Below are 13,924 nucleotides of genomic sequence, written 5' to 3' on the forward strand. Positions count from 1 at the left end.
TAATCAACATTAAAAAAAAAAAGGGATAAGCCTCATTATATGCATCAGAGAGTTGAGTCCAACATCATCAGATGAAGAAACATCATTAAAGTTATCTTCTTCTTCACCATAACGCTTGTCCTCTTCATTTTTTGAATCTGCATCATCTTCTACCACCCTGTTGCTTTGTACAGATGACCAAACTCACCTCCCTGGTACTTCTTAAAAGGGGCAACAGCCCTCTAATACCGGCAAGGTGTTTCTTGCACCAGGAAATACCCAATAAGAATCATTTCTACGATAATTACACCTTATACAATTTTTATCATTCAGATTCTTGTTATGAATATACTTTCAACTTGGATCACTACTTCTAAAAGAACCTGAAGAAGATACTTCCATATAGCCTGACTCATTTTCTTCTTTTTTTGGTTTTACGAAATTTAAATATTGTCTAATCTCATCTCAAGAACTTTTTACAAGAAGCAACATTTCTTTTAATACCGGCAAGGTGTTTCTTCAACCGATTTAAAACCCCCATTAGTATCGTTTTCACAAAAATTACACCTTATACAATTTTTAGCATTTGATTTAGGTTATAACTATACTTCCAACCTAGATCACCACAAAGAAGAATCAGAATAAGATTTATCCAAATGACAAGGAGCATTTTATTATTTTTTATGTCTTATTGATATCAAATATTGTTTAATCTCCTCCCTGATAGCATCAAGAACTTTTTATAAGGGGCAACTTCTCCCCTAATACTGGTAATATATTTTTTGAACCGGTTTATACCCCCATTAAGATCTTTTTTACAATAATTACATCTTATATATTTTATTGGCATTTAAATTATAATCATACTTCCATCCCGGATCACCACTTCTAGAAGAACCCAGAAAAGACATTGAAATAATAAAGATTTTTAACTAACATTTTTGCTCGATCGTCAATCTTCAATGTTGGATATGTTTCTCAATCTCAAATGCTTCCTAAAAACCCTCTAATAAGCTTAAAACATCTACAAAATCAAATCTAAACTGAATGGATAATGTGTGGATCGTTTTTTCAAAATTTTAAAATACTTGATCAATCTTATAAAAATGCAAAAAATGTATTTTCTTTTTGCCAAAGTTTTTTTTCACTGCAAAAAATAACAAAAGTGGTTTGGATCATATAAAAAAATATATATAGTAAATACATTTTAAACTCCCGATAAATTACTGAAAAATTAATGATAAAAAGCACTCACTCGATAATATCATATAATAAAAACTCCGGCGATAATATCCCGTTGACGATAATTGTCACTAAGTTTGAGATAGCACTAAAACATGGAACATGCTTAGAGGTTCAAATTCATTATTTCATCTGGATCTTAATTTTGAACATAAAGAGGATGGATTTGAAAAATTCGAGTTCCTCACCCAAATATTTCAAGAATTGGCCTAGTCAACTACTTTCGGCAATGCGTTGAGATGAGTACCCATGTACACCTCGGTTACATAGGCAAGGGGAACAATACTTGGGCTAGTTTTGTTTCTAGTCGCCAAAAGTACTGTAGACCTTGGACAAGTAAGAATGCGTTCTAGGATATTCTAGTGAGTATGAACAATACTCACCCGGGTATTAATATATGATGAAAGGTTGCTACTTTATTTCATATATATATATATATATATATATATATATATATATATATATATAAATAAAAGTAATGATCTTATGAGACCCTCCTACATCCATGTGATAACTTTTTTAGATATATGTACGATAGTTAATGGTGATCCTTTGAGATCCTATACACATAGGTGTGGGAGGGTCTCATGGGATCATTACTCTATTACTATATATATATATATATATATATATATATATAAAAGAAAAAGATCATGTGCACGAGCTCGCATACCCTTCGTGCGCCAAACGGTTCTGATTTAATTGTGTAATATATATATATATATATATATATATATATATAAAAGAAAAAGATTATGTGCACGAGCTCGCATACCCTTCGTGCGCCAAATGGTTCTGATTTAATTGTGTAAAATTGACGGTTACGATGTTGTTCCTCTCAATTTTCATTCGAAATTTAATGCCTGCCCCTGTACCACTGTAATCTCTCTCTTCCCTTCCTTCCATTTAATGCTTGCATGCTGATACCATGTACTACCGTACACTCTCCTCTCTCTCGTACCCACCGAAAAAACTCACAAAATAGAGTCTCCATTCTCTCTCTCTCCGTGTCTTTTTGTTTAAAATGACTCCTTTCTCTCTCTCTATCTCTATCTCTTGGCAAAACCCCCAACCGCGTCTCCTCTCCCTCTCTCTTACCATCACCACCACTCACCTCCGCTTCTCTCACTCCCTCTCTCTCCATTTTCCTTCTCTCCATCCAATGACTCAGAGAAAGCAGAAGAAAGAGGTTCATGTGCATAATTGTATTGAAAAGCACTGCCGAGAACTTATGGCTTTGAGATTGACTCAGAGAAAGTAGAAGAAAGAAGTCCATGGGCAAGCTTGGTCATATTAGATATGGAGTTCGGAATTGGGCCAAAGCTTGTTTGCTCTGAAACTAAGAGCCTCTAGTCCAAATAATTGGCCTATATTTTCTTGCAAATCGCCATGTAGCTAACAATTCTCTATCTACACAGTTGATGTTGGGGATTTTGAATAGAAAAGTGGGCAAAGTACCTGTAATTTTTTTGAGATTCTGGAGATAAATCCAATTGAGGTAAGTAAGTTTAGAGAGAGGTAATGAGATGGGCCTGATAAAAAGCTGTTGGGGTCATCTTCTTGGCCACAGAGGAAGGTAGCCATTACTCTATTCATTGAGAGGCAATTGATTCCATCCCATTTACGACAATCAGTGTTGGGTTTCCATGAAGAAAGCATGGCGGATGGGTCCTCCTTAATCAGGGCTTTGAACCCTAACAGACCTGCATCATCATCAGGTTGACATTTTTTAGGTGGGAGCCAGGAGATGTAGAGAGAGAGTGATGAGTGGGAGAGAGAAGAGGAAGAGAGAGAATAAGAGGTTTCATGGTGGCTACGGGTCTTGTGCACTACATTACCAAGTTCTTGTAAAAAAGTAGAGAGAGAAGAGCCAAAGAAACTAGGAATAAAATGAATAATCTCTCTCCAATAATCTCTTTCATGGGATTTTGATTAGGTCAACAAGTCATATTCCTATCTTTCCAAAAACTTCCTTTTTAGGAAGATAATTTTCATTGGTGTCCCTCCTTCATGGGATAGGACACCCAACAATCACCCCCTCCAACTTCAGGAGGGAGGTATCCCTTCGCAAATCAACTTCCAATATTTCATGGGACTTTGATTAGGTCAACAAGTCATATTCATATCTTTCCAAAACTTCCCTTTTAGAAAGATAATTTCCATTGGTGTCCCTTCCTCATGGGATCGGACACGCAACAATTACCGCCTCCAATCCCAGGAGGGAGGTATCCCTTCGCAGATCAATCAGGTACTTAAATGGCACATGTGCCATCCATGTTTCTTCATGATTCTTGCATGTTAACCAAGGTTTTCGTCATCATATCTGACATACTCTTGTTAGTATGGATTTCTTTAGTTGCAACCAGTGATTCAAAAGTCGACGAGTCGAACCGGAGAGTCGAACCAAACTCGTCCGATTCTACTCGGGAACCGGCAGACCCGATCTGGTTCCAATGAAATACCGAAAATCGCGTGGTTCTAGAGAAGAACTGGCGATTCCATGCCGTAAATCGCCATGTGATGTTCGATTCTTCGATTCATGACGTCACGGCTCGCCGATTCTTCAATGGGCCTTTTTGTAAATTTTCTTCAATAGGCATTTTGTAAATTTTAAAAAGTACATGTACCTTAAGGTCCGCACACCTCGTCACGTGACTCTCCTCACTTCGCACGCGTTATCCTCGTTAACTACAAAGAGGTATTGATTCACTACAACTTCCTTCTACCTCTTCGATGTGGGATAATGTAAAGGTATTAACTTGAAACATTAATATATTTTATATTTTGGTTGCGGCTTTAGTACTACTAAGTAGCATGTAGCGTACTGGTTATAACATTCTTTCTGTATGTGGAAGGTGTGGGTTCCATTCTCCTTGGGACGAAAGGGGGTTCTTTTATCAACTATTTTTCTTGTCAATTTTATTTTTTTCTTGTCAATTTTATTTTTTTGAGGTCAAATTTTTTTCTTATAAATATTTTTCTTGTCAATTTTATTTTTTTGAGGTCAAAAAAATAAAATATTTTTTTATGAATTTTGCTTTTTGTCAAATTTTTTTATTATAAAAAAAAAATGAAAGGTTATTTTTATCAATTTCGCTTTATGTCAAAAAATTTTCTTATCAATAAAATAAAAATTTTCTTATAAAAAAAAAATGAAAGGTTCTTATCAATTATTTTTCTTGTCAAATTTAATTTTTTTGTCAAAAAAATAAAAAAAAATTTTCAAAAAAAAAAATTCCTTATAAAAAAATAATAATACAATAATTATTTTTGTCATAAGAAAAAAATGAGAGGTTTTTTTTATCAATTTCGCTTTTTGTCAAAAAAATTTCCTATCAAAAAAATGAAAGGTTTTTTTTATTAATTTTGCTTTTTGTCAAATTTTTTTCTTATCAATAAAATAAAAAGTTTCGTATAAAAAAAAATGAAAGGTTCTTATCAATTTTTTTTTTTGTCAAATTTCTTTTTTTTTGTCAAAAAAATAAAAGGTTTTTCTCAGAAAAATAAAAAGTTATTGTCAAAAAAAAAAGTTCTTATATAAAAAAAAAAACAACAAGTATTTTATGTCAAAAAAAAGGTTCTTTCTAAAAACAAAAAAAATGTAATACGACAAACATTTCTTGTAAAAAAATAAAAGGTTTTTGTCAAAAAAACTAAAATGTTCTTATAAAAACAATCATTCTTTATTGTAGTCCATGTATGATTATATACCTCATCCATGATAGTTCTATGATTTTTATTTTGTGTGATGTAATTTAATGGTTAAAATAAGTTCATACAAAGAAAAAATATCTCAATATTCACATATTGATGCAAAAAATTAGAATTAATAATATAGTACCCCGATTTCTTATTGGATTCCTAAAAAACAACAGTTATAATAAATTTTAATAATTTTTTATATTTTTTTTTACAGCTTAATCCTATTGATTTGGCCGATTCTCGATCCGGATCGCCGATCCACCGATCCAAATGGGTTTTTGGGGTGCCCGATCCGGGCCACCAATCCGTTTTTTAAACCACTGGTTGGAACACTTTCTTAGACTGTCATACAACAACTCTCACTGCAAAAGTAATCAAGTATTTGAGATTGAAATCTTGGAGTCTAGTTCTCCAATGATGTCTTCATTTGTATACCCATGTAATACAGGCTTTCCTCCCCCAAAGCACAAACACACTTTGGATATTCTTTTAAGATATCTGAATGTCCAATTGATTGTTGCCTAGTGTTCATTGCCAAGATTAAAATTTACTCACAACACTTCTACTGTGTGTGCTTCCTACGGTGGGCCTATAGGAAACTTTGTGTATTTCTTCCTTCTACCTCTTGATTAAAGGGATCTCCTTGCACTTAACTCATGTGCCTTCTTTTCTTTTGGCAACTTTATCAAGTCATAAGTGTTATTTTTATGCAAATACTTGTCTCATATTTCATAGTTTTAACCCACACCCCTTTGTGTTTGTCAGCAGCGTGAACTTCGTGGTAGATTTCTAGTCTACCCCTTTCAGTGTATAGGATATACTCTGATGCAATGTAATTGGTAAAGGGTTTATGTCCCTTAGAAAAGGACTTTCTCAGTTCAACTGTAGGTTGGTCTTCTTAAACAGGTTGCTTCCCTGCTTCTCATCACTCGGAACTGGCATGTCAACTCTTTTGACCCATTCTCTTGTTTCACTTTTCCTCCATCTTCATTTACTACGGTGGAGAAACTATGATTGGTTCTGAACCATTGAAGATTTCTGACTTTGATACCTTCCTCACGTCTTCAACACCCATACCCCAGATCACGTTCCTTTACTCATGATCCACAGCCTACAGCTAAACTATTCATCTGAGTACCCTTAGAAGACACATAGGAGTGTTTTCTCATTCAACTTAACTCATTCAACTTAGAATTTTGTTCCTTATCCACATGCACCAATGCCTTGAATACCAACAAGTGTGAATAAGAGATATCATTTTCCATCCAAACTCTCTCTGGGATTTGACCATCTAGAGGAAACAATGGGGATTGATATTAGATAGTATGATGTGAGGACTTTTTCATAAACACCTGATCTTTCGATTTCACTCATACCTTTCATAAAGCATCATCGATGAAGGTGACGAGATCTGATACGCCACCAAACGACTTGACATCCATATGACTACACACATCTGAATCCACCAGATCCAGGATTTTCTTAGAGCCCTTACTAGATAAAGAGACTCTATGTTGTTTTCCTAGCAAACAGTTGGTCACATGTAGTTAGAGATACATGCATCTCCTGTACCCACAATCTTGAGGAACTATTGTTCCCTATCTTTACAGAGCCAAAATTTTCTGCTCTGTAAGAAGCAAAATAACATATTTGTGGAGTAACATGAAACAATGCTCTGATATCCAAAACTCAATCTGAGTTGCATGATGCAATATTAATGTATCATTCACCATAGTTTTCAACTACATCAATATTTGTAGTCACTATAGTTGTTTCCCTGCCATCATTCATGGTATTTTCCTCATTCCGCTCATTCTTGAGCTTTTGGCAATCTTTCTTGAAGTGTCATTCCTTGTCCCCTTTCTTATTTTTTATTGGTTTTTCTCCCCATTCATAGATCTAGTTCGATTTGTGATACAGGCGTGCGAGTTCATCAACACCTGGTGGAACACGTTTTCTTTCAACCATTGTCAAATAGTTACGAGAGCCTTTCGATCCAATCTCTTCCACTCATCGTATGTCATACTTTCGAGCTTGTGTTCTAGCCCTCCAATGAGTACATACAAGTCCTGACAATATAACAAAACTTTCATATTTGGCTTCCAGATGATCCAGTCCTTCCCATTGAGTGATATCATCTTACTCCCGGTATTGGAATCCATCTTAAATCCATACATATTGTCTTTCACACCCTTTCTACTATTCACCATCTATTACGGTTATCCCCCGTTTGTCAGGGTATCCCCTGTCAATTAACTATTGCTTGTAGGTTAGCGATCGCTCGTAGGTTAGCTATCGCCCGTGGGTTAGTTTTGGCTCGTCAATTAGCTATCGCTTGTTGGTTTGCTATCGCCCTTAGGTTAGCTATTACCTATCGGTTAGATATCGCTAGTCGATTAGTTATCTAACATCGGATCTAGTGTAGGTCAAGGTGGTGGTTGACAGTTTATTGATCAATACCTTCTTTGCAAAGTGGCAATTCACTGTTGGTTAAGGTGATGACTAATGGTCATTCTATCAGAACCTTATTTGCACAGTGGGCACTCATCGACAGTCTTGACTGACAATGTGTCTCAAAACAATCCCAAAAGCCCAATTAACCAAAAGTTAACGTCGGGGTAATACCCATAAGCAATGATTATGATCAAAGAGCAGGATTAACAGCGACCCATTGAACCTTGTCCTCATCGTGATCATATGCTCAAGAGTCAGGTTGTGGCCAGGGAACCTTGCTCGATACCACTCGTTGGGTCGTCAACCACGAATGCGGATGCGCACAGCAGAACGTGAATATTGAGACATAAAAAATATGCTAAAGTCGATGTGTATACATATGAGTGGGAAAATATGCAAATAAAGAAAATAACGTACTCCCACCGAGATTTATGTGGTTCACCTTTTCAGGCTACATCCACCGGAGAAATATACCAATCCAATGTTAACTCAATGGTTACAATATTCCAAGAAACCAACTTTCTTGGGATCATTGACTTCTTTTCTAAAGAATTCTCTCTATATTTTCTTCTTTGATGTTCTTTTCTTTCTCAAATACCTCTTTTCTTTTTAGAGGCTTTCACTCTCTAAAAGAAAAGATTCTCTCTTTATCTTCTCTTCCTTCTCTTTTCTTTCTCTTTTTCTTTTCTTTTCTTTCCTATATATATATATATATATATATATATATATATGAATGAAGATACTACAAAATTCCTATAGGCGAAAATGAATAGTGATTTCGCCTACCCTTATCACCATCCAAACTTCATCGCACGATCACAATTGTCCGGTAATGTTTCAATTTTCAATTTTTTTTTTTACCAATCGGAATGATCTAAAATTTGAAGTGTGTGTACATATTAGTGAGGCACACCTAATTAAAATATGAAAACAATAATTCGTAAAATATAAATTGACCAAAATAAGCCCATAAATTTTCAGAACTATTTTGATCAATTTATATTTTGAGAATTATTTTTTTCATATTTTTATTAGGGTTGTCTTATTAAGATGTACACACGCTCCAAATTTCAATAAATTTGAATTTATAGAAAACAAATGAAAATTGAAACAGTATCGGATAATTGTGACCGTGTGATGAAGTTTGGACGGTGATGAGAGTAGGAAAAATTACTATTCATTTTCGCCTATAGGCGTTGGGAAGAGTTTTTCATATATATATATATATATATAGGGAATAATCTAAACTTCATAACCCTTGAAATTACAAAGGTTCAAAATAGAGAGACTTGTGAAGGGTAGATTTATTAATTTTGTAATCTATTTTTTTAAAAAAGTTACTTTTGTAGGGCAATTTTGTAAATATTAGGACAAGACAAATGTTACTTTTGTCATCTTCATAAGAGGTAAAATTGAAATTTAAACTAAAGGACAAGAGCACTCTATAAATAAAGTTTTATGACACAAACTGCTAAAATGCCATTGTACTTTTATGAAAATTTCAAATTTGCTCTTGCTTGATGGTAAAGTTATCTATTTAAATAATTTTTTAATAAGAAATAATGATTTTTTTGATAAATACATCCATCACAACCCCATCGAACTTAAACCTTTGTATTTTGAGGGGTTGTTAACTCTATATACCCATATATATGAAAAATGCTTGTATGCACCAGTTCGCGTATGTGGGAGCTGTACGCCCAATGGTTGAAATTTGGCGTGGCGTTTGGATGGCGATAAGCTTGCCTTCTCTGCCCGACAGGCGCCTGACACCCGTAGGCCTCCCACTTTCTCTTCGACTACTCTTACGCGAAGGTTACCTCCGCTCTCTCTGTTCGCTCTCTTAGGCTCAAAGAACCTCCGCTCTCTCTCTTCGCTCTCTTAGGCTCAGGCTACCTCTGCTCTCCCTCTTTGCTCTGGAATTTGGCGTGCAAGGGACTTACTCTGCCTCTCTTCCTACGCTATCTGCCTCTCTCCCTGCGCTATCTGCAAGGGGCTTTCTCTGCCCCTCTCTCTCTCTCTCTCTGCGATCTGCCTCTCTCTCTCTGCTGAATCTGCCCTAATCGAACACTGGAAAGCATTGCAGGTTAGTTCTCTAACTTGGCCCTAAGATAAATTGGTTCACCGAGGTGTTTATTGAGATTCAAAGAGAGCGAGAGCTGCACATTATACGAATTTGGGAGTTCAAGAAATGCGAAAATTGTTTAGTTTTATGGGTTGCCATAGCTGGAGCTTCTGAAGCTCGTGTTTGGATTGATCATCTCTCCCCTTTCTAGTATCTCTGGATTCTCGTTCTAGGATTCATACTTGTAACTCCAAATCCTTTCTTTCTCTCTCATAAATATTTGTATCTTTCTTTGTCCCTCTTAACTCTACTCAGTGATGCTCCTTTTTTTTTTGATGTGGAAAGCTTATCATTTGTTTGATTTTGATTTATGCTATTGTTGTTGTTTATTAATTGGTGTTAGAATGTTTGCATAAGAGGACTTGGTTATGAGAAATGTAGAAATTGGGGCAAACATTTGAGCCTTTTTTTTTTTTTTTTTTGTAGATTTTGGGTTTGTTGAGTTTAGGGATTTTTGTTTGTTATGATCGTTGTTTTCTATTTAGTCCTAGTCTTTGTTGTCATACAAAATCAGCCCCTTCAATGTCATTTCCCAAGAGATACACTCATGGCTAGTTCAGGGTTTGAGTTTTTATTTAATTTTTTGATATTGTTATCATGTTATTGTTCCTTCTGTCATAAACATCATTTTTAATTTGTTGAATATTTTTAAGGAGAGTTCTCAGAAGCACCAATTCTCTATATTAGCACCTCTTTACTTTCTCCCTTTGGAAAAAATTGGGAATGAGTAGGTATTACTTTTTCTTGCTTCCAGTCTTTGAGCAGCCTTGTGTATTTTACAAATAACTTAATTCCTTGAAACATTCGATTTTTCTTTGGTGAACGCGACTGATATCCCGTGCTTGGTTTTTATTTAATTACATCAAGTTCTACTTCTATGTCAGTTGAATTTTGAATCATTTTCTTCACCCTCAGATTTTGGATGTGCTTGAACTACATAGTTATTTAGTCCTTGACAATGTGATCCTAATGCGATTGTTGTAGGCCATAACAATGTCATCTCATTCTACAAGTAATCGAGGATATACAACTCGACAATGCCCTAAGTATGGTATAGGTTGTGCTACGAAAGCATCGGCAAGCAAATTAACCCGGGCAGGATGTATTATGAGTGTCCATTATGTTGGTTCTTCCAATGGTATGATGAATAAGTTACCGCCATGCAAAATGTTAATATTAAGCATCGCAATACACAACAGTGGAATCCAATGGATGAATCAGAAGAACGTCTCATTGTAAATAAAGAAAGAAGTGTTGGCCATGATATGATACTCGGTGCCATAAGGCATTTGGAACAATTCTTACTCGGTGCCTTTGGGCGCTTGCAACAATTTTTGTATTTTTTGTGTTTAATAAATGTGTGTGTGCTTGAGCTCATCTTTTGGGGTTGCCTTTTTATTAATGTAATTATTCTCATTGTAGAATTGAATTTGTGCTAAATGCCAATGTTCCAACAACTCTCTTATAGAGATAGATAGATAAAGAGAGAGAGAGAGAGAGAGAGAGAGAGAGAGAGAGAGAGAGAGAGAGAGGAGGGGTGTGGGGGTGAATTATTCATTGAAGCACTTTCATTATCTCATTTCTATGCCAACTCTGAGATTTCTAAATTAACATATTAAACATGTTCCCCACATGAAAGAAATCCTTGATCAATTTTGTTTTGCTTTATCCATTGATCAATTCCACTTAAGCACTCTTAGTGGGCAATTTTTTATTTTGAATGAGCATTTGATTAGTGGGTGATTTTATTTTTTGAAACAATACTAGTTAGAACTCCAAATATATGAATGGATGCATTCAGTCCATCACTTGGTTATTCTCACTCTCTCTCTCTCTCTCTCTCTCTCTCTCTCTCATTGAGAAGGAAATTAATGACAGAACAAGTCGACAGAGAAAGAGCCTTGAAAATAGTGGCTATTCTCTGTCTCCCTCATTGAGAAGGAAAATAATGAGAGAACAATGACTCTAGTAGCAGGTATATTGTGCTCAAGCATCTGTAAATTCAAATATACAAAATGCAAGCAACAATACCATCATGAGAAAACCAAAATGCAAACTACATCTTCTTATCAAATTTCACACTTTGCAAGAAGGTATATTTTGTATGTGTGTGTGACAGAGCGAGTAGAAAGAGAGTCTTGATCTTTCCATTCAATGACCCATTATCAAGAAACAAGTCCAAAGAGAAAGAGCATTGATTTTTTCCATTCAATGGCACAGTCCCAAGATACAAGATGCACAACTTTATCTTTCCATTAAAAGTAAGGATAATGCAAACAGCCACATCATCAGTTCCCTTTAGAGAACATAATAGAAAAGAAGAAGAAGAAAACAAAGAACTGTACAACTTTTACATAAAAGTAACTCATAAATTCTGTATAACCTTGGTTCTCTCTATCGAAGACCCATCTTTCTCTCTCTAAAATGCTACTTCTAGAAATAATTCATCTCCAAAATGTTAGTCTTCTTAGTCTAGCCACCTACCCATAAGCTCCATCAAAAGCCATGGACACAAATTGATCAGCCTCCTCTTTCCCCAGAGTTCCATCAAAAGCCATGTACACAGCAAGGACCTGTGCAAAAATCATTATTCCCATGAGGACTTTGCAATTATAACAATATATGATCACATGTGCGATAACAGATTATATAGAGAGATAATTACTTTCATTAAAATATCAACTTCACATGACTTTCAACAAATATCAAAGTTAAGTGGGGCAAATAACCAGAAAACTATACAATCATTATTAAATAAAGAAATAATATTGAAACAACATAGAGAGGTCATATATCAACTAATTAGAAGGATAAATCATTTCGCAAATGGAAGAAATCAGTTGGAGAAGATTAGGAGAATCACTTTTTCATAATTCATAATCCATGCATGGTTTATAGGAATGAATGTTAAAACATGAAAATTAGTTTTTTGGTCGGAGAGTAGGAAACCACAGGCATAGGGGCTATTTCTTTAAAAGCAAGAGCATACATAACAATTTTGAAAGAGTGGCATATCAGTCCTTTAAAAAAAGGGTATTGATATTCTAGTGCCATTCCATTAAAGAATAGGTTAGTGGTTTATGCCTACCTGGCACTCTTGAAGTTGTAAATGTTCTAGAGATTGAATGAATCTTTCTTTGCTTGAAAAACATTCTCAAAGTCCTCGTTCTCAACTATTTCTGCAAATAACCACTCAATTCACTTACTTTTTCTTGATATACTCGATGCAAATCTAGACTATAAGCTCCATATAAGAAGCACTTATTTTTCCAATCACAAATCAATTACCCAAAAATGATTCCAAATTCAAAATTCAAAATTCAAAATTCAAAATTAAACTGACAGATAAGTAGCACTTGATGTAATAAAATAGAGACTAAGCACTAGATATCAGTCGCATTCACCAAAGAAAAATCGAACGTTTTAAGGAATTAAGTTGTCTGCAAAACACATAAGGCTGCTCAAAGACTGGAAGCAAGAAAAACTAACACCTACTCATTACCAATTTTGTCCATAAGGGAGAAAGTAAAGAGGTGCTAATACAGAGAATTGGAGCTTCTGAGAACTCTCCCTAAAAATATTCAACAAATTAAAAATGATGTTTATGACAAAATAAACAATAGCATGATAAAAATATTAAAAAATTAAATAAAAACTCAAACCCTGAACCAGCCATGAGTGTATCTCTTGATAAATGACATTGAAGGAGCTGATTTTGTATGACAACAAAGACTAAGACTAAATAGAAAGCAACGATCAAAACAAACAAAAATCCCTAAACCCAACAAACCCAAAATCTACAAAAAAAAAAAAAAAAAACGGCTCAAATATTTGCCCCAATTTCTACATTTCTCATAACCAAGTCCTCTTATGCAAACATTCTAATACCAATTAACAAACAACAACAATAGCAGAAATCAAAATAAAACAAATGATAAGCTTTCCACATAAAAAAAAAATGAGCGTCACTGAGTGGAGTTAAGAGGGACAAAAGAAAGATACAAATATTTATGAGAGAGAAAGAAAAGATTTGGGGTTACAGTTATGAACCCTAGAAAGAGAATCCAGAAATACGAGAAAGGGGAGAGATGATTAGTCCAAAACACCTGGGTCATAAACACCTCGGTGAACCAATTAGTCTTCAAGGCCAAGTTAGAAAACGAACCTCCAACACTTTCCAGTGAACGATTAGGGCAAATTCAGTAGAGAGAGAGAGAGGCAGATCGTACAGAGAGAGAGGCAGAGAAAGCCCCTTGCAGATTCAGTAGAGAGAGAGGCAGATTGTGTAAAGAGAGAGGCAGATTGCGTAAAGAGAGAGGCAGAGTAAGCCCCTCGCACGCCAAATTTCAGAGCGAAGAGAGAGAGCGGAGGTTCTCTGAGTCTGAGAGAGTGAAGAGAGAGAAAGCATAGGTAACCTTCGCG

At 35.1% G+C, this 13,924-nt stretch overlaps 1 protein-coding gene across 2 annotated transcripts in view; it reads left to right on the forward strand.

Annotated features, from left to right (window-relative positions):
• TRANS11 (translocase 11) overlaps positions 1 to 10,879 on the forward strand; it is a 78,996-nt gene extending 68,117 nt beyond the window's left edge. For both annotated transcript variants that reach the window (XM_088860315.1, XM_088860313.1), the window contains exon 8: positions 10,487 to 10,879. In XM_088860315.1, coding sequence (XP_088716441.1) covers positions 10,487 to 10,741 — 255 coding nt within the window. In that variant the 3' untranslated portion in view covers positions 10,742 to 10,879. The remainder of the gene's footprint in view (positions 1 to 10,486) is intronic.
• The last annotated feature ends 3,045 nt before the right edge of the window (positions 10,880 to 13,924 follow it).

The sequence above is a fragment of the Amborella trichopoda genome, chromosome 3, assembly GCF_054954075.1.
Source record: "Amborella trichopoda isolate Santa Cruz 75 chromosome 3, AtrichopodaSantaCruz75HAP2 v2.0, whole genome shotgun sequence".
Lineage (NCBI taxonomy): Eukaryota > Viridiplantae > Streptophyta > Magnoliopsida > Amborellales > Amborellaceae > Amborella > Amborella trichopoda.